The sequence below is a fragment of the Mobula hypostoma genome, chromosome 2 (assembly GCF_963921235.1).
Source record: "Mobula hypostoma chromosome 2, sMobHyp1.1, whole genome shotgun sequence".
Taxonomy (NCBI): Eukaryota; Metazoa; Chordata; class Chondrichthyes; order Myliobatiformes; family Myliobatidae; genus Mobula; species Mobula hypostoma.
This window is the reverse complement of record NC_086098.1, coordinates 185,912,764-185,938,387: the sequence shown is the minus strand read 5'-3', so window position 1 is coordinate 185,938,387 and position 25,624 is coordinate 185,912,764. Positions and strand designations below refer to the sequence as shown.

The 25,624-nt window shown below is 41.7% G+C and overlaps 1 protein-coding gene across 2 annotated transcripts in view; it reads left to right on the top strand.

The window, feature by feature from the left end:
• Positions 1 to 16,661, top strand: part of rpn2 (ribophorin II) — a 74,067-nt gene extending 57,406 nt beyond the window's left edge. The window contains exons 17-18 of one of the 2 annotated variants that reach the window (XM_063041253.1): positions 5,354 to 5,431; positions 15,936 to 16,661. In XM_063041253.1, the coding sequence (XP_062897323.1) occupies positions 5,354 to 5,405 (52 nt within the window). In that variant the 3' untranslated portion in view covers positions 5,406 to 5,431; positions 15,936 to 16,661. The remainder of the gene's footprint in view (positions 1 to 5,353; positions 5,432 to 15,935) is intronic. The other variant, XM_063041254.1, reaches the window with a different exon arrangement.
• Positions 16,662 to 25,624: the final 8,963 nt, after the last annotated feature.

Below are 25,624 nucleotides of genomic sequence, written 5' to 3'. Positions count from 1 at the left end.
TATTTTTCAACTTAGTCCCCTCCTGCATGTACACACTTAGTCCAGCAGTCGTGGAGCGTACGGATCCCTTCTTTGTAGAAGTGGTCCAGAGCAAGGGTGATTGATAAGTTAATGGCCTAAGGTAGAAAGAGATAAGTTATTAACTTCAAACTTTCTGCATTATCACTCAGAGTTGAACTGCACATGCATGTAACAAGAACTGCTTGGACCTCCAGGTGGTCCACAGCAGTGGTGATTGATAGGTTCGTGGCCTAAGGTAGACGGAGATGAGTTATACAGCTCTCGTTACATGCACATGCAGTTCAACTCTTTGAGTGATTATGCAGAAAGTTTGAAGTTAATAACTCATCTCCTTCTAACTTAGGCCACAAACTTATCAATCACCCCTGCTGTGGACCACTTCTGCAGGTCCAAGACGTCAACTTTTACAAAGAAGGGATCCCCATGTTTCACGACCGCTGGACTAAGTGTGTAAATGTAGGAAAAGTAAATGTGCTAGGTTTTCTAAAATTGACTCCTACCTTAGGACACGAACTTATTAATCACCCCTTATATAGTCTAACTAATTGGAGTTTGTGTGTTTGACCAACCAAATAACAAGAGGAGGCTATTTTCATGTGCACATCCGTAATGGCAGGTTCAATGCCCTATCCATCTACAATCTCTCATCTGTTCCTCTCCTGTCACTTTGGAAGTTGCTATTGAATTTCCTTCTGCCTGTTTTCCAGATTGTAACTTTTCTATGTGGGGCCTGCTGATTGTAAGTGCTTCGTTGTCACAGAAACAGTACCTTTTCTACCCATTGAGTCTGCATCAACTCCTAAAAATTAACACTAATCATACACCTAAATTTATTGCTTACTTACCACACTTTAAAAGGACTAGATGGGACAGAGTTTGTCAAATGTGTTTTGGAAAGTTTTCTTGAACAGTACATCAAAGTCCCAACAAGAGAGGGTGCAATAAAGAGGGTGATCTCCTATTAGGGAATGAGACAGAGCAGGTAACAGAAGATTATGTAGGGAAACACTTTGCATCTAGTCATCATAAAGCCATTAGTTTCAAAGTAAATATGGAAAAGGATAGGTCTGGTCCACGGGTTGAGATTCTAAATTGGTGAAAGGCCAAATTCAATGGTATCAGAAAGGATCTGCCAAATGTAGATTGAGAGAGGCCGATTTCTGGAAAGGGTGTACTTGGTAAGTGGAAGGCCTTTGAACAAGAAATTTTGAGAGTACAAAGTATATGCCCATCTGAATAAAAGGTAAAGATAACAGGTTGAGGGAACCTTAGTTTTCAAAAGGTATTGAGGCCCTGGTTAAGAAAAAAAAATGTATAGCAGGTCAGAGTAAATGAGTAACATATATAGTGTGAGAAATGCACGAGAACGCACAAGAAAGAAATCAAGATGGCTAAAAGAAGGCATGAGATTGCCCTTGCAGACAAGGTTAAGAGAGTACTAAGGTATTCTATAGATATGTTAAGAGCAAAAGGGCTAAAATATGTCTTCTGTACAATCATAATGGGAATCTATGTGTACAGTCAAATGAGAGGAGGGACATCTTAGTAAGGCATTTGACAAGGTTCCACACGGTAGGCTTATTCAGAAAGTCAGAAGACATAGGATCCAGGGAAGTTTGGCCAAGTGGATTCAGAATTGGCTTGCCTGCAGAAAGCAGAGGGTTGTGGTGGAGGGAGTACATTCAGATTGGAGGGTTGTGACTAGTGACTGGTGTCCCACAAGTCCTGACGAAGGGTCTCGGCCTGAAACGTCGACTGCACCTCTTCCTACAGATGCTGCTTGGCCTGCTGCGTTCACCAGCAACTTTGATGTATGTTGGTGTCCCACAAGGATCAGTTCTGGGACCTCTACTTTTTGTGATTTTTATTGATGGCCTGGATGTGGGGGTAGAAGGGTGGGTTGGCAAGTTTGCAGATGACACAAAGGTTGGTGGTGTTGTGGACAGTGTAGAGGATTGCCAAAGATTGCAGAGAGACATTGATGGGATGCAGAATTGGGCTGAGAAGTGACAGATCGTGTTCAACCTGGAGAAGCGTGAGGTGGTACACTTTGGAAGGACAAACTCCAAGGCAGAGTACAAAGTAAATGGCAGATACTTGGTAGTGTGAAGGAGCAGAGGGATCTGAGGGTACATGTCCAAGGTCCCTGAAAGTTGCCTCACAGGTAGATAGGGTAGTTAAGAAAGCTTATGGGGTGTTAGCTTTCATAAGTCGAGGGATAGAGTTAAGAGTCGCGAGGTAATGATGCAGCTCTATAAAACTCTAGTGAGGCCACACTTGGAGTACTGTGTCCAGTTCTGGTTGCCTCACTATAGGAAGGGTGTGGAAGCATTGGAAAGGGTACAGAGGAGATTTACCAGGATGCTGCCTGGTTTAGAAAGTATGCATTATGATCAGAGATTAAGGGAGCTAGGGCTTTACTCTTTGGAGAGAAGGTGGATGAGAGGAGACATGATAGAGGTATACAAGATATTAAGAGGAACAGATAGAATGGACAGCCAGCACCTCTTCCCCAGGGCACCACTGTTCAGTACAAGAGGACATGGCTTTAAGGTAAGGGGTGGGAAATTCAAGGGAGATATTAGAGGAAAGTTTTTTACTCAGAGAGTGGTTGGTGCATGGAATGCACTGCCTGAGTCAGTGGTGGAGGCAGATACACTAGTGAAATTTAAGAGACTACTAGACAGGTATATGGAGGAATTTAGGGTGGGGGCTTATATGGGAGGCAGGGTTTAAGGGTTGGCACAACATTGTGGGCCGAAGGGCCTGTACTGTGCTGTACTATTCTATGTTCTAGATTCTATGATCTTACACACACCCTCATCGCTGGAAGGCAGAAGTTCTGCAGGATGCAATTTCACTGCTACTGGTTCATCATTCCCTCACTTAACCTTGATTCAGAAATCTTGATTCACTGACCTACAAGGTGGAGATGTGTCTCTACCAAAGGAGGTGTAAGGCACTTCTTCCCTCTGCTACCTTACAGGTCATCCTTGAGCAAGGTGTAACACCTGCTTAGCCCAACCTCTCCCCAATCAGGGTCCCATGAAGCCATGGGAGCATGTGCTGGGTGGTATGAGCAATTGGTGGATATCACAAGTCCTGGTTATGTAGCCATTGGGTCCACGTAGACAATCTCTGAAGAGTATTGATAATGGCTGGAGTCACCCATCTTGTAAAGACACTGCCCAGAAGAAAGCAATGGTAAACAACTTCTGTAGAAAAGTTTGCCAAGAACAATCATGGTCAAGACCGTGATCACCCACATCATATGACACGGCACATGATGATGATAAGGTCTGGAATTGGAGCAGTCTAGCCCTTAGTGACAGCAGATCTCCAACAGCATAATGAGGTGAAGTTGAGTCAGAATAATTCTGCACAAATCCACCTGTGGAGAATTTAAGCAGGCAATGGCCTAAACAGGCTTTGCCATCTAAATGTTTCAATGTCTGACATACAGAAACATTTTTAAAAACTATTAAAGTATAACCTTGTAGGCAACTCTTCTATTTTAAAATTTGCTGTCAATTTCCCCCTCTTCAAAACAGCCTGACAATCCCCAAACTGTCTGCAAACAAGACTGTTCAGTCTGAATGCTGAGGAATTGCAACATGTTCCTGCTTCACTGGCAAAGTGAACCAGGACTGAGAACTGGTTGAGCTCTACCAGTGATTAAGTTCAGGACTTCGATCTTTATGTGGCAGTTTTGAAACTCATCACTGCTCACTGAATAAGCACATATCTAAAACATGATGTAGAGTCATAAAAGAGTACGGCACAGAAACAGGCCCTTAGGCCCATCAAGTCCATGATGACCTATTAATCTACCAAATCTCTCCCATCCATGTACCTATCCAAATGTATCTTTAATATATTTCCCCTTCCAGTTATGCTTACTGGTCTTCCAATTATAGGGTTTACTACTTGTGGTAAACAGATACTCTGATCATTCTGTCAAAGCCCCTATTAATTTCAAACACATTTAAAATATTACTTAAGGATAATAGTCACACCTTTTATGGTTGATTCACAGGGCAGAAGTCTCTTGTTACCAATATCAATCTGGTAAATCTCAGTTCTTTCTACAGTATCTTAATCCTCCTCATAAAATTAATGCTGTCAATCATGAGTGATTTGTGAAGGCTTGGTATATCTTATAACTTTTTTTTTGCAATGTTTGCTGGTGTAACTTTGTCTTCTGCATTTATCCTGCATTTCATTTTCCTTCAGAACCAAGCAGTGTAACTGAAGTAAATGTTTGTTTATGCTGCAGGGTGCTTTACAGATGACTGATTATTTCATGTTGATGAATTCCTGTTGGATATGTAATTTTGGTAATGCATTTGAAGATGGTGCATTTAGAAATAGACTACCTGTGTACTCGCTGAGGACCTTTTGAGCCATGGGGGAAAATCTATTTTAAAGTGTGTGGCCTTTCAAAATAGGGCAGAAATATTTATCATGTTAGACTGCTTTAGGTCCCAAAAAATTCCAATAAGCTTCAATGGTTAGTTTATTCAATAAAAGAATGTTGTTGTAGAACACTGTATTAGAAAAGAAATCATTGCCTAATAATAGAGTCAGTGCTCTAGTTATTTGTTGCAGTTTACTGCAGTGTCACTGAATTGGGGGGGGGAAAGAAGTAAGGTTTTTTTTTTGCTCTAGTTTTAAATGCTATCCTACTGGAAGTAGGTATATATGAAGAGAGCAAAATGGGGCTTGCTGTGAACCATACCTTCTCCCCAAAATGGTAGAATGTCTTACAACAACCACTCTTTAAAAGTTCCTTGGGTGAGATAGCTGGAAAGCCAAGGGAACTGTAGACTGATGAGCATCTTGAGCGTCAATAGCCAACATTTTGGAGAAATATGAAGTCCAAACTACAACTGTATTCGAAGATCATTAATGACTCCAGACTGAGTCAGTACCTTCAAAAGAAAACATTTGGGTCTGGAATTCACATTTTGCTTTTAAATATGATTTAATAAAATATTTGTAACATTTGAATTTAATTAAAGCAGTACCTTTAGATTTTTTTCATGTATTGTAAGTAATGTGCGGGAGAGTGGGGGAAGCTGAGAAAGTCTTCACAGCAGAAAATACATTGGGAATTTTGTGTTAAGGACTAACAGGAGTCGAAAGCAAATTTCCAATTATCTAGTTCATGCAAATTTCAGTGGTTTGTCTCTTTCTATGTAGAGTTACAAACTCTCAATATATCATCAATGCCACATCAGCGAGGAGTTTAGTTCTGAACTTTAACATCGTATTCCTCTGCTCTAAAGATCTTTTGCCTTTTCTAAATCTATATTCCTCTCTCCTTTGCCAGGATTGCAGCAGAACAAAGCAGTAGATTGGCAAAATATAGGACTCTTCGGTAGAAGGGTTTCTAATCAACTTAACCCAAGTAAGGGTTTTAAGTGCATCAGCTGTGTATGTAGAAAATTAAATTTTCTGATGAGCATGTGACTTGCTGAGTGTTTTTCATTTCTGCTATGCATGGCAAAAGATGTGTATTTGAAATGGTAAAGTTGTATTACTTTTTCATTGTCAAATTGAAAGTTGTGGCTGTTGGGTGCACCCAGACTTTCATTTAATGTGATCTGGATCAAATGTACATTTTCTGCCATTTAACTCTTATTTTGATATTCAGTACTTATTAAAAATAGAATTTATTTTATTGATCTGGACTCTTAATATCAACCAACAACTTAACAAGACTATTTCAACATGTGCTCAGTGGCCACTTTATTAGGTACATCTGATTGTTAATGCAGATATCTAATCAGCCAATCATGTGGCAACAACTCAATGCATAAAAGCATGCAGACATGGTCAAACGGTTCAGTTGTTGCTCAGACCAAACATCAGAATGGGGAGAAATGTGATCTTAGTGACTTTGACTGTGGAATGCTTGTTGGTGCCAGACAGGATGGTTTGAGTATTTCAGAGACTGCTGATCACCTGGGATTTTCACGGACAACAGTCTCTAGAGTTTACAGAGAATGGTGCAAAAAAACAAAAAAGCATCCAGTGAGCGGCAGTTCTGTGGGCAAAAATACCTTGTGAATGAGAAAGGTCCGAGGAGAATGGCCAGACTGGTTCAAGTTGACAGGAAGGCAGCAGTAACTGAAATAACCACACAATACAACAGTGGGGTGCAGAAGAGCATCACTAAATGCACAACGTGTCGAACCATGAAGTGGATAGGCAGCAGAAGACCACATTGACTTCCACTCCGGTACCTAATAAAGTGGCCACTGGGTGTATATTTCAACATAATGCTTCCCAATTGTATAATCATATTTAAGTACCTCAGGGTCCTTCGTCACAAAAGATGAATGTGTATTGTTGAAAATTAGAAGCTTTGAACACATAAGAGTCCATTGTACTCCTGCTAGCTCAAGAGCTTTACCATTCCCTGCACTTTCTGCAGAGTTTGAAAAAGTTGTTTTCTTAAAAGTTAATGTCCAAGGTGCATGTGGACTGATGAATTAAATAAGAGAGAGAGAGTAAACCAGAGCCAGATTGAAGTATATAATGTTGTGTGGCATGTGGCATTATATATTTATTTCAATCAACATTATATATAGAAAATGCACGCTGTAAAATGTACAAATTTGATCAAGAACTGGAAAGCAAGGAAGATAACTGACCAACGATTTTAATTCCTATCCTCCTACCCATTCCGATACATCGGTTCATGGCCTCTTCTTTTGCCACAATGAAGCCAATCACAGGGTGGAATAGCTACACATATACCATCCAGGTATCCTCCAACCTGATGGCATGAAAATAAATTTCTCTTTCTGAAATTTCGCCCCCCCCCCCCTTCCCCACTCTGGCCTCTTACCTCTTCTCATCACCTGCCTGTCGCCTTCCCCAGTTGCCCTTCCTTCTTCTCCAGCCCTTTACCTTTCTCATCCACCTGATTTCGCCTATCACCGTCCAGTTATCCTGATTCCCTTCACCCCACCTTTTTATTCTGATGACTTCCTTTCTTTCCAGTCCTGAAGAAAGGTCTCAGTCCGCAACATTAACTGTATTTACATTGCCTAACCTGCTCAGTTTGTCCACCATTTTGTATGTGATGCTACAAGGATTGGTGTTTCACAATGGTGATTATGAAGATGGGTGATGATTACAGATAACGAATAGAAACTGTAGGTGCTGAAATCTGAAATGAAAACTGGTTGAGTTCTCCAGCATTTCAATCATGTAGCATCTGTGGAAAGAGAAACCAGTTGATAGTTCGAGTCATTGACACTTAGAACTGGTGGGGGAGTGTAGGGTTCAGTTTTCAAAGTAGAGCTTTATGGTGTACTGATTTGGGGTTTGTCGAGTGAGGTATAAGACAAAAGATTATATGCAGATGGTTAATACAGCACCATCTGTATTAACAGTCGTGACAAGAAGCACAACTACTAAGCATCACCAAAACATCTTAAAGAAACAAGGTGAGAAAGGGACATAATGATAACCGGAAACAATGAAAGCAGTTTAGCTGAATCTAATATGCATCCCAGAGCTTGCAAGTGCCTATCAAGTACCTTGATAGCAAAGTAGATCATAGAGTAGATCTGTTTGAATGACTATTCTACCCTTAATCCAGATTTCATTGAATGGGCATGTCTCTTGAGAGTTGATTTAAAAATTGTGTGTTGTGTTGCATGCTACATTTATAGTTAAATGTTTTTGATTATTTGATGGTGTTTTCTGTACTTTCTGATATTACAATGGGACATTATTATACAGGAAAAGTGGCTATTATAATCATTTTGGCATTCGGGTCGAATTGGTTGAATAAATAATTTCATGTTTCATTTTTCTACCTTATCTGTATTCCATTTCTAGTGCAAAAATATTGCAAAGATGGGTTCTGCATCTTTTTTTTAAAAAAGGTGACTTCCTTAAATAGGAAACTTAAAGCAAAGATTTCATTCTACAAATCAAAGTGACTTAAACGCTTAATATTTAGTCTTTCGTTTTCTTTGAAGCTGTATCAAGTTGCATTTTGTCTAATTTGAGTGTAATTCCACTAATTTGAAACAAAATAGCTTATATGTACTACCTTGTAACTGTGATCCCATTAAAAGGTTTTAAGTCTCTGTAAGTGTTTAGTTACCCCACTTGGAGTACTGTGCTCAGTTCTGGTCACCTCACTACAGGAAGGATGTGGAAACTAGAAAGGGTGCAGAGGAGATTTACAGGGATGTTGCCTGGATTGGGTGAGAATAGGTTGAGTGAACTTGGCCTTTTCTCCTTGGAGTGACAGAGGATGAGAGGTGACCTGATAAGAGGTGTATAAGAGGATGAGAGGTGACCTGATAGAGGTGTATGAGAGGCATTGATCGTGTGGATAGTCAGAGGCTTTTTCCCAGGGCTGAAATGGCTAACATGAGAGGGCACAGTTTTAAGGAGCTTTTAAGTAGGTATAGAGGAGATGTCAGGGTTAAATTTTTATGCAGAGTGGTGAGTACGTGGAATGGGCTGCCAGCGAAGGTGGTGGAGGCGGATACAATAGTGTCTTTTAAGAGACTCCTGGTTAGGTACATGGAGCTTGGAGAAATAGAAGGCTATGAGTAGCCCTAGGTATTTTCTAAAGTAAGTACATGTTAGGCACAGCATTGTGGACCGAAGGGCCTGTATTGTGCTGTAGTTTTTCTGTTTCTATGTTAACTAATCTTGGCTTCAGTTTTTAAATAAAAATACCAGTTCAATTTAAATTCAAATTGTACTAACATAAGTAAAATATTTACTGGCATGCTTCCCTTCAACCTACATATTTTCATTTTTCTCAAATCTTAATCTTAAATCTCAAACTCATCCAGCTTAGCTCCTGGTCATGGCCACAGCCTGCCTCCAGGTCGAGACCTCGCATGTCACCACACTATCCCATGCAACTTCCCTCTCTCTGAGTTGGAATACTGTGTCCCCAGCAGCACCCTTGCCTTCATGCGCCTCAACAAGTTCTGCGCCCACCATGACATTGAGCTCTTCTTTCATTGCCTCCACCTCTGGGCCTACTTCATTGGAAAGGATTCCTCACCCCCAGTAGATGACATTTTCTCCTATCTTAAGCCCTCTTCCTCCTCTAGGACACTTCACTCTGGCCTTCTGCCTTCTCTGGATCTTTTTATCTTTAACTGGCAATGAGACATAAGCTGTCTCGATTTCACTACTCCACTCACCTTATTCCAACCTCACCCCACCTCTGAACACATTGCTCTCAACTTTCCGCACTAATCTCAACCTCACCATCAGATCTACGGGCAAGTGTGATGCTGTTGTAGTTTTGGTGTACTGACCTCTACCTTGCTGAGGCTGGACGCCAGCTCTCAGGCACCTCGTACTTACCCCCGAAACACAACCTTGCTGCAAAGCAGCAGGCCACTTTCTTCTGCACCATCACTGACCCCATTACCTTGGAGATCGCCACTCTCTAGCCCCCTGCCTTGTTCCCCAATCCCACAATGCTTGTTTCTATTTCCTACCCAAGAAACCTGAACCTAAGTGCCCTGGTAGGCCTATTGTTTCTGCCTGCTCTTACCCCACTGAACTTGTCCTCTTATCTCAACTCCATTTTGTCCTCCTTGGTTCAATCTCTTCACACCTAAATTTTGACACTTTGCATGCTGTCCACCATTTCAAAAACTTTCAGTTCCCTGACCCTAACCACAAGCATTTCACCATTGATGTCCAATCCCTGTACATTTTTATCCCTCATCAGGAAAGCCTCAAGGCTGTGGTTGTGGGTTCGGAAAGTGCCATTTAAGGAGTCTCGGTGAAATGCTGCAGTGGTACAAACTGCTACTGTATGTTGGTGGTAGACGGAGTGGATGGGGGTGTATTTGTTTTTTAAAAAGAATGTACTGTTACATTTATTTGCAAAAGCATCTGATGGTTGAGGACAAATGGACCCAACTTCATAGCTTTGTGGATCTCAATATTCTACTCCACTGCAACTTTGGCCAACAAGGCATGACACAGCTTGCAGGTACTGAACTGAGTAGGGGCAACCGATGTGGAACTGCTTCATACTGAATCCTGGCTTTCATATTCCTCACCAAAATTCCTCTCAAGGTCCACCCATCATCCGTGCTAGTGAAGAGTTTCAGAAGACGCTACGAATGGAGGAGAGTTGAAAGGCCAAGATTAGGCCTTATTTTGGCTTGTAATAGTATTGGTTTATTACAGTCACATGTTCTAAGATACAGTGAAAAGCTTGTCTTGCATTCTGTTTATAAAAACAAGAATAAACACATTGCATTGAGCTAAAATAAGGTAAAACAGTACCAATGCAGATTAAGTGTAAAAGCAACCGAAAATGTGCAGTGCAGGTAAATGAGAAAGTGCAAGATCATAATGAAGTCAACTCTGAGGCCAAGAGGCCATCTTGTCATACAAGATTCAGAAGTGGCACTGTTGATCAGAGATAGTGTCTCGGCTGCAGAAAAGGAGGAAGTCATGGAGGACACAAACACGAAGAGATCTGCAGATGCTGGAATTTCAAGCAACACACGTAACAGTTGCTGGTGAACGCAGCAGGTCAGGATGCTGCCTGGCCTGCTGCGTTCACCAGCAACTTTTATAAGTCATAGAGGAATTGTCTACTGAGTCTCTGTGGGTGGAAGTTAGGAACAGGAAGGAGTCAGTAACTCTGGGTGTTTTTTTATCGACCTCCCAATAGTATTGGGGACATCGAGGAGCGGATAGGGAGACAGATTCTGGAAAGGTGTAATAATAACAGGGTTATCGTGGTGGGAGATTTTAATTTCCCAAATATTGATTGGCATCTTCCTAGAGCCAGGGGTTTAGATGGGGTGGAGTTTGGTAGGTGTGTTCAGGAAGATTTCCTGACACAATAATAAGCCTACAAGAGGAGAGGCTGTACTTGATCTTCTATTAGGAGATAAACCTGGTCAGGTGTCAGGTCTCTCGTGGGAGAGCATTTTGGAGGTGGTGATCATAATTTCATCTCCTTTACCATAGTATTGGAGAGGGATAGGAACACACAAGTTAGGAAAGCGTTTAATTGGGGTGAAGGGAAATATGAGGCTATCGGGCAGGAACTTGGAAGTATAAATTGGGAACAGATGTTCTCAAGGAAATGTACGGCAGAAATGTGGCAAATGTTCAGGAGATATTTGCGTGACGGTCTTCATAGGTACATTCCAATGAGACGGAAAAGATGGTAGGGTACAGGAACAGTGGTGTACAAAGGCTGTTGAAAATTGAGTCAAGAAAAGCTTACGTAAGCTTCAAAAAACTAGGTAATGATAAAGATCTAAAAAATCATAAAGCCAGAAGGAAGAAACTTAAAGAAATTAGGATAGCCAGAAGGGGCCATGAGAAGGCCTTAAGGAAGCAGGATTAAGGAAAATCCCAAGGCACTTTACAAGTATGTGAAGAGCAGGAGGATAAGAAGTGAGAGAATAGGACCAATCATCTCTGACAGTGGAAAAGTGTGTATGGAACCGGAGCAGATAGCGGAGGTACTTAATGAATACTTTGTTTCGGTATTCACTACGGAAAAGGACCTTGGCGATTGTAGGGATGACTTACAGCAGACCGAAAAGCTTGAGCATATAGATATTAAGAAAGAGGATGTGCTGGAGTTTTTGGAAAGCATCAAGTTGGATAAGTCACCGGGACCAGACAAGATATACCCCAGGCAACTGTGGGAGGAGAGGGAGGAGATTGCTGATCCTCTGGCAATGATCTTTGCATCATCAATGGGGATGGGAGAGATTCCGGAGGATTGGAGGGTTACAGATGTTTTTCCCTTATTCAAGAAAGGGAGTAGAGATAGCCCAGGAAATTATAGACCAGTGAGTCTTACTTCAGTTGATGAAGAAGATCCTGAGAGGCAGGATTTACGAACATTTGGAAATGCATAATATTATTAGGATAGTCAGCGTCGCTTTGTCAAAGGCAGGTCGTGCCTTATGACCCTGATTGAATTTTTTGAGGATGTGACTAAACACATTGTTGAAGGTAGAGCAGTAGATGTAGTGTATATGGATTTCAGCAGGGCATTTGATAAGGATACCCCATCTGAGGCTTATTGAGAAAGTAAGGAGGCATGGGATCCATGGGGATATTGCTTTGTGGATCCAGAACTGGCTTGCCCACAGAAGGCAAAGAGCGGTTGTAGACGGGTCATATTCTGCATGGAGGCCAATGACCAGTGGTGTGCCTCAGGGATATGTTCTACGTGATTTTTATAAATGACCTGGATGAGGAAGTAGAGGGATGGGTTAGTAAATTTGCTGATGACACAAAGTTGGGGGTGTTGTGGATAGTGTGGAGGGCTGTCAGAGGTTGCAGCGGGACATCGATAGGATGCAAAACTGGGCTGAGTAGCAGATGGAGTTCAACCCAGATAAGTGTGAGGCGGTTCATTTGGTAGGTCAAATACGATAGCAGAATATAGTATTAATGTTAAGACTCCTGGCAGTGTGAAGGATCAGAGGGATCTTAGGGTTTGAGTCCGTAGGACACTCAAAGCTGCTGCACAGGTTGACACTGTGGTTAAGAAGGCATACAGTGCATTGGCCTTCATCAATTGTGGGATTGAGTTTAGGAGCGGAGAGGTAATGTTACAGATTTATAGGACCCTGGTCAGTCCCCATTTGGAGTACTGTGCTCAGTTCTGGTCACCTCAATACAGGAAGGATATGGAAACTATAGAAAGGGTGTAGAGGAGATTTACAAGGATGTTACCTGGATTGGGGAGCATGCACCATGAGAATAGGTTGAGTGAACTTGGCCTTTTCTCCTTGGAGTGACAGAGGATGAGAGGGGACCTGATAGAGGTGTATAAGATGATGAGAGGCATTGATTGTGTGGATAGTCAGAGGCTTTTTCTCAGGACTGAAATGCTAACACAAAAGGGCACAGTTTTAAGATGCCTGGAAGAAGATACAGAGGAGATGTCAGGGGCAAGTTTTTTCTTACGCAGAGGGTGGTGAGTGCATGGAATGGACTGCAGGCGACGGTGGTGGAGGCAGATACAATAGGATCTTTTAGGAGACTCCTGGATAGGTACATGGAGCTTAGAAAAATAGAGGGAAATGGACTGCATCAGGACCTGTATTGTGCTGTAGGTTTTCTATGTTTCTAATCAAGAGTCTGATAATAGTGGGATGGTAGATGTTCTAGAGCCTGCCTGCTAATATGTGCTTTCAGGCTTTTGCATGTTCTGCCTGATGGGAAGGAGGAGGAGAAGAGAGAATGAATGTCAGGAGTGAGTGGAGTCTTTGATTATGCTGTCTGCTTTGCTGGCACTCACTGGTATGTAAATTACTAGTGAAGGTCTGCATGACCTTATTAGATTGCTGCATATGGTATTTCATGCAGGTACAGTACTTGTATATTCTAGGTGAATCTATCAGTGTTAGGGCCTGTTGTATTGTGCAGCTCCTCCTCTGTTGCCTTAAATGCAGATTAACAGAATAGGGATGTTTCCTGCTTCCTCGGCAGCTCTCCACTGCTCTCATTGGCTGCCTTTTCTCATGTGATTTGTAAGTCAGCAAGTACAGTCAGTAAGTCAGTGAGTACAGGAGATGGGATGTTTTGTTGAAGTTGTTTAAGATGTTGGTGAGGCTTTATTTGGAGTATTGTGTACAGTTTTGGTTTCTTACCTACCAGAAAGATCTAAATCAGGTTGAAAGAGTACGGAGAAAACTTACAAGGCTGCTGCTGGGACTGGAGGACCTGAGTTGTAAGGAAAGATTGAATAGTTTAGGCCTTTATTCTTTGGAGGGTGGAAGATTGAGGGGAGATTTGATCAAGGTATACAAAATTATGAGGGGTATAGATAGGGTAAATACAAACAGGCTTTTTACACTGAGGTTGGGTGGGACTACAATTGGATGTCGTGGATTAAGGGTGAAAGGTGAAAAGTGTGAGGGGAGTCTTCACTCAGAGAGTCGTGAAAGTGTGGAACAAGCTGCCAGTGAAGTGGTGCATGCAAGCTCATTTTCAACGTCTTAAGAGAAGTTTACATGGATGACAGGGGTATGGAGAGCTATGGTCCCTGAGCAGGTCGATGAGAGTAGGCAGCTTAAATAGTTGCGGCATGGACTAGATGGACTGAAGGACCTGTTTCTGTGCTGTATTTTTCTGTGACTTTGTGAGTCTTAAGTTGAAACTCAACCATCCTTAAAACTCAACAGATCAGGTAGCATCTGTGGAAAGAAGAAAACGTCAATGTTTCAGGTCTGAAGTGAAAGTGAGTTGGATCTTGATCTGTGACTGGACCTTCTAGGGAGTTTCTGTATTCTACTGCACCACCTTAGGACACATGAAAGCTTGTGTGCAAGGCAAGCTGTCATTAGATGTGCTACTCAGTCTAGTGATCAAAGAGATTCTATTTTTCTCCAGAGCTACTCTCCATATCTTTGCTGCCCTATCATAGTAACCAAGGATGCTGACGTGTTGAAAGGATGGGTGGAGAGTATTTGTTTAAGATGACCTGACATTGCATAGAATGAGGCTGAATGCTGGTTGTGTCTGGACGGAGAGGGATGTGAAGAATTGCCTAGAAAGCAACTGAATAGTTGTCCTTGCAGTGCACATTGGTGTAAAGAATGATCTGCTGTGAGCTTGAGAAGTAAGACCAAGCATTGACAAGAACCTGCGCATCATTTACATCCTAATAGAAATAGAAAGTGGATTGGCAGAGAACAGTTTGCCTCAAGTCACCACACTCTGGCACTGTCTTGCTTCATGGAGAATGTCTATGAGCACCCTTTTCCTCCTCTGCATGTATCTTGGAAACACTTCTGTTATTGAATCCCATGCAACCTTGATGCTGCCCTGTTTTTTGGGCAGGTGGTTTCATCCTTTGGTGGTGAGCATTATTCTTTTGCATGCACTTGCAACATCTGATGTCAAATCCAGGGAAATGTCACTGAGAGACAATGTTTGACAATCTTCCTTTCAAATTAACTTCCAAGCCCTTTTTTAAAAAAAATCTTCAGAACTCTGGATTGAAATTAAAGCTTGCCCTACTCATCGTGCGCCAAGGAAACTGGTTGAAACGTCTGAAAAAGCATCAATACAATGGTTGTGTTGCGAAATTACTGACAAATGCAGTACCTTTACTTGCAGGTATGCCGGATTTGACCAGACACTTTGCCCCACTCCCACCGCTTGCTTTCCTTATGTTCTCAACTTCAAATTCAGCTCACCTTCACGTTCTGCAGTAATCATACTGTAAAGTTGCTTCTCTCGCTGAATGAGCAATTTAGTTGAAATCTTTTTTTAAAGGGAGGGCAGACTAGAAGAGTTTGTCAAGAACTATCATGGTCATGAAAAGATCAAGATCATCCACATCATGTGACATGACATAACAAATGAGTGTTTAAAGGTGTGCACTATAAAGTAATTCCTCTCAAAGACTTGTGAAGACAATCACTTTTGGACTACTGGCATATTGAAAGAACTTCAAGACTTTTATAAAAAAACGTTATGGTTTCTGGCTTGTTAACTGTGAAACAATCAGGGTATTTCAATGCTTCATTGGAAGTGGCTGTCTAATTATTTGTATTAGTTTGTGCCATGCCTAAATTCCTAAAATTGTGTTAATTATTAAAAATCTATGTTTTAATGAGGAAGTTCTGTTCAAAGGAGGGGTGTTTAGCAAGGTGTGGTGTACACCATGCATAGTTGATGTATGACGTCATGCAATAAACAATCATTCAGATCAGAAAAAGATAGTTGAGGGTTGGAATCAGGTGCCTGGAAAAAAATAAGAGGAGGTCTCAAAATAATTTGCTACCCTTTAACAGGACAGGAATAGTAGTTCAGTCACTGATGAGAAAAATAATCTTGTGCAACTGACAATTGTATGTTAAGATCCACCAAGTTAATTTGCTAAATAAATTTGATTTTTTTCATTTTAGATCGGGGAAACAATAGCAGCCCTTGAGGAAAATCTGAAGATGAAAGCTATTTCTAAAGCCGGAAGATGTGCCACCAGATTTTTTTAAATATTTGATTGTAATTTCCTTTCTTGAAGTGGTGAAGGTGGTTTTTATTTTAAGTGCACTGACTTTTTGGTCCATGTGAGACACCTGAGATTTGCAAGTAATTGACTGCACTTCAGAGTGTTGGCTTTCCTATTGGCTGTCTCTGATGGTGCATGTTTTGTAATATTAATTTGTTTTCTGCAATAAATCGTAGCAGAAAATGAAATTTTCTCATATTCTTTATTGATCTCTTCAATAATGTTAAAGTTTCTCAGCTATGTCGTGCTGAAATCCTGCATGATTAAATGACTGCTAACCTGAATTTGTTAATTCTTGGACCAAGCCTATCACTAGAACAGCCACTGTTTATTGCTGCATCACAAGTTGCCTTTGAAGGTTGGGATATATGCAAGTCACTTTTATAAAACAAAATGCACATGTCCTTTCGATCTGCCTGGTTAAAGTTTGTTAAAGGACGGTTTTGATACCCTGCAGCAAGTGGGATAACTTGAATGTACAGTACTGTTCAAAACTCTTGGCATCTGTATAGAAAAATTCTATAAAGCGAAGATGTTTTCAAAAATAATGAAATGCAAAGTTTCGAAATAGTAAAAAAGACTATGGAAAGCAATAAACTACAGAAAACTAAATCAAATCTATTTTTGGTGTGACCATCCTTTGATTTAAAACTGCTTCAATTTTCTTAGGTACACTGTCATGCAGTTTTATAAGATAATCGGCCACAGTTTTTCTGCAGACTTTGGCTGTCTCGCTTGCTTCTGTCTCTCCAGGTGATCCCAGACAGCCTCGATGATGTTGAGATGAGGGCTCTGTGGAGGCCTTAACATCAGAAACTGTTTTTAAAAAAAGCAGACTAAGACCCCAACGTTCAAAGCCTAAGACTTTTTCACAGTACTGTACATTAAAATACTATCTGCTTAAAAGTTGCTGTTTTATGTAATTGCATTGCCAGCACATGTTGACTGGTAATTTGTCCCTTCTACAAAATGCATTGCAGTTTTCACTTGGGCTTCTCGACACCCTTCAGTTCTAGCTCCAAGAAGGACAAAGTTAACTAGTGCATAGGGACACCACCACCAGCAGGTTTCCCTCCAAATCAGCATGGTGATCATACACTCAATAACCACTTTATTAAGTACACCTGTACACCTGCCTGTTGATGCAAATATCTGATTAGCCAATCCTGTAGCAGGAACTCAGTGCATAAAAGCATGCAGACATGGTCAAGTGGTTCAGTTGTTCAGACCTAACATCAGTTGACCTCAATACAGCTTGTCGTCTGCTAAGTGAACACTAGGGGACAGCACTGCCTCCAGCTTGGATGCCACATCCAGTGGAGCACACTGACACCTCTCTCCTGGACAGATGTAAACAGACGTCAGCACAGCTTGACGCGTATGCATCACTACGACTAAGGCCACGCAGGTCCTGCACCATCAGCTGATAAATCAGTGGATTGGACAGAGCATTCCATATTAACAATGTAACTGGGTCTTGCAATCACAAGAAAAGCGAGTAAGATGATCACCTCCTATTATGGCTGCACACCTTTGCGGAGCAACCCCTCTGACGCAGGCGGTATCAGGATCCTCACCAAGTCCAGCTCCTTCAGTTTCTCTGCCAATGAGTAACTCACTGTTGGGATGGGCGTGGAGTACTTTAAGTTCTTAATGTCCAGCAGGCTCTTGTGATTGTAAAAAAATATATATTTGGTTGGCCCTGTAGGAGCTGTTCCAATCAAGCGTGCTGCCATCTTGCAGTCTCTGGAGTTTGCAGAAAATGATGCAAAAAAACAAAACTAAAATCCAGTAAGTGACAATTCTGTGAACGAAAACACCTATTTAATGAGAGAGGTCCGTGGAGATTAGACAGAATGGTTCAAGCTGACAGAAAGGCAACGGTAACTCAAATAGCCATGCATTACAACAGTGGTGTGAAGGAGAGCATCTCTGAACACACAACACGTTGAACCTTGAAGTAGATGAGCCACACCAGGTTCCTAATAAAGTGGCCACTGAGTGTAAGTGGTGAACAGACTTACCATTTGTTTCCACTTGACAGTAGTTAATATTAGAAACAGAAAAACCTACAGCACAATACAGGCCCTTCAGCCCACAAAATTGTGCCAAACATGTCCTTACCTTAGAAATTACCTAGGGTTACCCGTAGCCCTCTATTCTTCTAAGTTCCCTTTCATTCCTGGAATCATTCTTGTGAATCTAATCTGAACCCTCTCCAATGTTAGTATATCCTTTCTAAAATAAGGAACCCAAAACCACATACAAAACTCACTGTGTGGTCTCACGAGTGCCTTATAGAGCCTCAACATCACATCCCTGCTCTTATATTCTATACCTCTAGAAATGAATGCCCACATTGCATTTGCCGCCTTCACATTTGACTCAACCTGGAGGTTAACCTTTAGGGTACCTTGCACAAGGACTCCCAAGTCCCTTTGCATCTCTGCATTTTGAGTTCTCTCCCCATCTAAATAACAGTCTTCCCATTTATTTCTTCCACCAAAGTACATGACCATACACTTTCCACATTGTATTTCATTTGCCACTTCTTTGCCCATTCCCCTAAACTATCTAAGTCTCTCTGCAGGCTCTCTGTTTCCTCAACACTACCCGTTCCTCCACCTATCTTTGTATCATCCGCAAATTTTGCCACAAATCTATTAATACTGTAGTCCAAATCATTGACATACATCGTAAAAAGCAGCGGTTCCAACACCGACCCCTGTGGAACTTCACTGGTAACCGGCAGCCAGCCAGAATAGGATCCCTTTATACCCACTCTGTTTTCTGCCAACCAGCCAATGCTTCACCCATGCTAGTAACTTCCCTGTAATTCCATGGGGTCTTATCTTGCTAAGCAGCCTCATGTGCAGCACCTTGTTAAAGGCCTTCTGAAGTACACCACATCTACTGCATCTCCTTTGTCTACCCGGCTTGTGATTTCCTCAAAGAATTGCAGTAGCTTAGTCAGGCAGGGTTTTCTTTTCAGGAAACCATGCTGGCTTTGGCCTACTTGCCATGTGCCTGCAGGTACTCTGTAATCTCATCACTTAACAATCGATTCCAACAACTTCCCAAACATTGATGTCAGGGTAACAGGTTTATAGTTTCCTTTCTGCTGCCTCCCACCCTTCTTAAAAAGCAGAGTAACATTTGCAATTTTCCAATCATCCAGTACAAGCCAGAATCTATTGATTCTTGAAAGTTCATCGTTAATGCCTCGGCAATCTCTCCAGCTACTTCCTTCAGAACCAATACAATACAGTTTAACCATACTTCTGTCTATATTTTCTATTTATGGATTAAATTCATCTGATATTTTCAATTGTCCGCTACTTTACACTTCCACCCACCAAAAGGCACTCATCCATATACAGTTCCCTGTCTCTGCTTTGATTGACAACACAAGCATTTTTTTTTGCAACTCATCCCTGGAGATGCTACCTGGCCATTTAACTACCTCCATCATTTAGTGTTTTTATATATTTAAGCAGTCCAAATGAAGTTTTTAAATCTTCTTTTTCCAGCCCTGATGAAGGGTCTCGGCCCAAAACATCAACTGTTTACACTCTTCCATAGATGCTGCCTGGCCTGCTGAGTTCCCCCAGCATTTTGTATGTGTCGCCTGAAGTTTGTAAATGTTTAGTTATTTAATGGAATCATGAAAGGCATGGCATAATGTCTTTCAATCCTCTTTGCTGTCCATCATATTTCTGGCATTTCTGTCAATTGCTACCTTTTGAAATGATCTGTTTCCAGTACACTGTATCCAGGTCATTAACATATATCAAAAAGGACAGTGGTCCAAATACCAGCTTTCTGGGGTAACTACTGCATAGTGCAAAGTTCAAATTTATAATCAAAGGTTTAACTTGAAATTCTTCTCCGGGTAGCCATGAAACCAAGAAAGAAAAGAATGGCAGCATGATCATCAATCCCCAGATCCCCCTTCCCCGCACGAAGAAAAACAAAAATGGAACAGGCATCTTAATCCCCAAATCCCCCCTCACACAACAAAAAAAATGAACAAAATGCAACAGGCACATTGGCCTCCAAATCCCTCCTCCCACATTAAAAAATGAACAAAAATGGAACAGGCACATCAGCCCCCAAATCCCCTTCTCCGCACAAAAAAAACATGAAAGATTGGGCGAGAAACACAATATAAAAAACTAAGACTGAAGAAAAGTCTATAGTCGAAGTCCACATACAAAATGCAGAAAAACATAGGGACCATTCCCCAGGCTCAGCGACAGAACTTTCCCGCGTTATAGCAGATTGTTCAAAAGACAGGCAGCCAGTGCTCACCCTCAACACTTGCCTTGATGCTTCAACCTCCCTTGTCGCTTTTATCGGCGAACAATGGAAGCTTTAATCGGTGAAATGGTGTCCAACAATGGCTTGCACCCCCTTCCCACAGCCTTCTCACCATGAAGTTCGCATACTTTGCCCCTGTCTCCCAGAATCCTCTCAGAGACTGCAGAGCACCAAACAATCTCCAAGCTTCTTTTTTTGCCTCAATGTTTCAATCTCCGTCATCGCTTCTATTGGCAAACAATGGAAGCTTTAATCAGTGAAATGGAGCGTGGAATTGGCCCTTCCAGCCCTTCAAGCCACATGGCCAGCAATCCCCGATTTAATCCTAGCCTAGTCATGGGAAAATTTACAATAACCAATTAACCTACCTACTGGGATGTCTTTGGACAGTGGGAGAAAACTGGAGCACCAAAGGAAACTCACGCAGTCATGGGGACAACAAATAAACTTACAGGCAGCGGCGGAATTGAACCTGCTCAATATTCTGTAAAGCATTGTGCTAACCACTTAACCAGGCTACTGCGCTGCCCTAATTCTTTCCTTAAAACGCGTGGTTCATGAAGGCAGCAACACTTTAGCAGACAACAAAGAGAACCCACTCTGCACTGAGAGCAGAGAAAGATTTTCAGTACATCAAACATGTTGTCGATCTTTAGAACTATTTATCTAAGTATACATTGCAGGATGCTGACCAATTGAGTGCATAGTGAGTGAGGCAAGATCAATACAGAGCATAGAAAAGCAACGAGGGCTTGGTAGAAAATAATTAGAAGCCTTCAGTATCAGTAAATCAAAAGACCAATAGTCTGAATATAGATAGGACTTCAATGTGCAGACAGAACCCTTGGGACAATGTCATAACACTGGGATCTGCAAATCTAAAATGCTTCTAAGATGTACACATAATATTGACAGAAGTATCTTAAAAAATGTTTTTGATATCAACCTCAGTGGAAACTTCAGATCATTAACTGGTTTAGTTGACTTCCTATTAACAAGAGAAATGAATATTCTGCATTTTTGTCTTTTTATACAAATTCTCTTGATGAGCAGGATCCATGGTCAAAGGATAATATGTTTCCATGTGCTGAATCTGTAGTGGGCTCCTGTGGTTAAGCTAATCCAGTATTAAACACAAGAGATTCTACAGATGCTGGAAATCCAGAGGAGCAAGCACAAAATGCTGGAGGGACTCAGCAGGACAGGCAGCATGTGAAATTAGGACCTAGATAATTCATATATCTAAAATAATACTTTGCGGTAAGCTTGTCACTTCAGTCCTACCTTTTCCCTCATATCTTATGCTTGGCAATTACAAGTATACTTCCTTTTCAAGCTTTAAGTCGACCCCAAATATTCATAACTTTCTGATGCAGCTTATTTAGGTTTGTCGGGATTGCTGGGGTGGTGTGGCTCGAAAGGCCGGAACTTCAAAGTTCAAAGTACATTTATTATCAAAGTGCCTACTCAGTGCTGTATCACTAAATAAAATCAATAAATAAATAAATATTCCCTGCCCAAACAAGTCTTTATGTGAAGAATATGTTCCTAGATTTACTTTTAACATTTTAGCTACATTTCAGTTTTCCCTTTAGCGAAGGAAACAATTATTTCTTATCCAGCCTGTTCGTTATTCTAAACCTCTAAATCACCTATTTACATCCTCAACCCCACAGGAAATAATTCAATCAAGCCAGTTTCTAATCAGACCTGCTATTCCTGATATTATAACTGAGTTTTTACAAGGCCCCCATTATCTTTCCAAAACTTAACACTAAGTACAATGCTACAGATTAATTGTGCAACCTTAGCTCACTCTGAACATATAGTAATATTCACTCTTTTATATTCTGTAACTTTGCAATTCTGCATGTTGTGTCAAGCGCAAGTCAGAGGCTAGGAATCCTGGGCAAAAAACTCACATCCTCACTCCATAAAAGACGTATACTATCCACAAAGGCTCAAATCAGGGATTCAGATTCAGGATCAATTATTTGTCACATGTACCAAACATTAAAACACACAAAGGTTTTTTTTGTTTCTGTTTACACAATTTGATTTTTTTGTACATGTGGGGGTGGGGTTGACTTTTTTTCTTTGAATGGGATCTACAGTTCTTCTTTGTTTTGTGGCTGTCTGTGAGGAAGATAAATCTCAGGTGTACTGCATGCATACTTTGCATAGATGTACTTCGAATTGAATCCTTTCAAATGTGTTGTTTGCAATAACAACCAACACAACTGAAGGATATGCTGGAGGCAGCCCGCAAATGCCACCACACATTCAGATGCCAGCGTAGCGTGCCCCAGAATGCTCGGTAGAACAACAAGAAACACAACAAAATAGAAAATAACAAGCAACATACATCAACGGAAAAAAAAAACAAGCCTTTTTCCTCAACCTCTAGAAAGACAAGGACAACAAAAGCTTGAGAAATTAAGATTCTGAATAAGTAGGAATTAGAGACTTATCTTCAATTTGTATTTTTATCCATATTCAACATACAGTATGTTTTACACAAGGGGCATAAATCACAAATTTCTGCAATCCCTTCAGTTGTCAAAGAGAAAGCTGTGAAAGGGGAGTAATGCTTAACATCCCACAGTCAGACAGCCATGTGTGGAACTCCAAGCACAGGGGAATTGGTGTTCAAGTGTCTCAAGACATATTCTTAGAAATTATCACCGAGTCCACTGGCTTTGTGAGGGGCAGGCTCTGTTTCTTGATGAGGTGATGAAGATGATTGATGAGAGTAGAACAGTTCTCTTGTCTATATGATTTTGGTAAAGCATTTGACAAGCCGCTCATGGTAGACAGAAGCAGAAGATTAAGATGCATGATATCCAACATCCAAGAACTAATTTCACTCGTTCTCGATGATGGTCATCAGCATGGTGCTGAGGCTATGAAGACTGCACTGGCTGCTGTACACCATGCCCATTAATATGATGAACTGATAATCGAGGCTTTGGGCCTATTCCCGGCTGCTCTGGGATTCAGATCTGAGGACTCCATTTTGGTTTGGAATGCTGTAGTTTGCTTCAATTGTTGCCATGACTTGTATTTTTTTTTCTTTTGTTCATCAAGTGCTGGCTTTGTATTTTTATTTTTATTCTTTTTTTTAATTGGGCTCTTTCCGGTTTCTTGCTTTGTGGCTTCCTTTGAGCAAGCCAATCTCAAGGCTGTATACATTCTTTGATAATAAATGTACTGAATCTCATGATATCTCATGATATCCTTGGTAGGCCGGATTCAAAATGGGCTTGCTCGTAGAAGATAAGGCATTTGGCAAGGCCCCTCATGGTAGGCAGAACCAGAAGATTAAGATGCATGATATCCTGTTGGAACGTGGCCAAGTATTTAAGGCATTGGACTAGCTACCTGAAGGTCGTGAGTTCAAGCCCCAGCCAAGGGAATATGTTGTGTCCTTGAGCAAGGCACTTAATCACACATTGCTCTGCGATGACACTGGTGCCAAGCTGTATGGGTCCTAATGCCCTTCCCTTGGATAACATTGGTGTCGTGGAGAGGGGAGACTTGCAGCATGGGCAACTGCTGGTCTTCCATACAACCTTGCCCAGGCCTGCGCCCTGGAGAGTGAAGACTTTCCAGGCGCAGATCCATGGTCTCGCAAGAGTAACGGATGCCTTTATTTATTGGTAAACCAGATCAAAAATTGGCCTGCTCAGAGAAGACTGAGGGTAGTGGTGAAGGGTTGTTACTCTGACTGGGGGTCTGTGACTAGTGGTGTTTTTGCACGGATCAGTGCTGGGGCCACTGTTGTCTGTGATATATGAAAATAACTTGGATAAAAAATGTCAGTGGGCTGATTAGTGTGTTTGCAGGTGATGTAAAAATTGGTGGAGTTGTGGATGGTGAAGCAGGTTGTCAAAATATACAGAATGATAGAGATCAGTTGCAAATATGGGTGGAGAAATGACAAATGGAGCTTAAAATGGGCAAGTGTGAGGTGTTGCAGTTTGAGAGGTAAAATGTAAGGAAACGTACCCAGTAAATAGTAGGACCCTTAAGAGCACTGATGTAAAGTGGGATCTTGGGGTCCAAGCCCTTGAAAGAGTTAAGAGAAGTAGATAGATTCCAAATGAAATGTGTAGGATGCATGCATTCATTGAGTATAAGAATCAGGAAGTAATGATGCAGCTGTATAGACCTCTGGTTAGCCTGAAATCTCAAATACTGTGTACAGTTCTGGTCAGCCCTTTATAGGAAGGATGTGGAGGCTTTGGAAGAAGAGGCTCACCAGATTGCTGCCTAGATTAGAGGGCAAACTATAAAGAGAGGTTCTACTATTCGTCCGGTGCTCCCAATGTGGCCTTTTATATATTGGCCGTCCGGTGCTCCCGATGTGGCCTTTTATATATTGGCCGTCCGGTGCTCCTGATGTGGCCTTTTATATATTGGCCGTCCGGTGCTCCCGATGTGGCCTTTTATATATTGGCGAGACCCGACGCAGACTGGGAGACCACTTTGCTGAACATCTACGCTCTGTCCGCCAGAGAAAGCAGGATCTCCCAGTGGCCACACATTTTAATTCCACATCCCATTCCCATTCTGACATGTCTATCCACAGCCTCCTCTACTGTAAAGATGAAGCCACACTCAGGTTGGAGGAACAACACCTTATATTCCGTCTGGATAGCCTCCAACCTGATGGCATGAACATCGACTTCTCTAACTTCCGCTAAGGCCCCACCTCCCCCTCGTACCCCATCTGTTACTCATTTTTATGCACACATTCTTTCTCTCACTCTCCTTTTTCTCCCTCTGTCCCTCTGAATATACCTCTTGCCCATCCTCTGGGTCACCCCCCCCCCCGTCTTTCTTCCCGGACCTCCTGTCCCATGATCCTCTCATATCCCCTTTTGCCTATCACCTGTCCAGCTCCCGGCTCTATCCCTCCCCCTCCTGTCTTCTCCTATCATTTTGCATCTCCCCCTCCCCCTCCAACTTTCAAATCCCTTACTCACTCTTCCTTCAGTTAGTCCTGACGAAGGGTCTCGGCCTGAAACGTCGACTGCACCTCTTCCTACAGATGCTGCTTGGCCTGCTGCGTTCACCAGCAACTTTGATGTATGTTGCTTGAATTTCCAGCATCTGCAGAATTCCTGTTGTTTCCACTATTAAGGATTATTTTATCTGGAGTATCAGAAGTTGAAGGGAGACCTGATAGAAATTTATTTTAAAATGGCAGGTATCGAAAAGGTAGATAGAGTGTCTTTCCCAGGGTGTGGTCATTTGTGATGT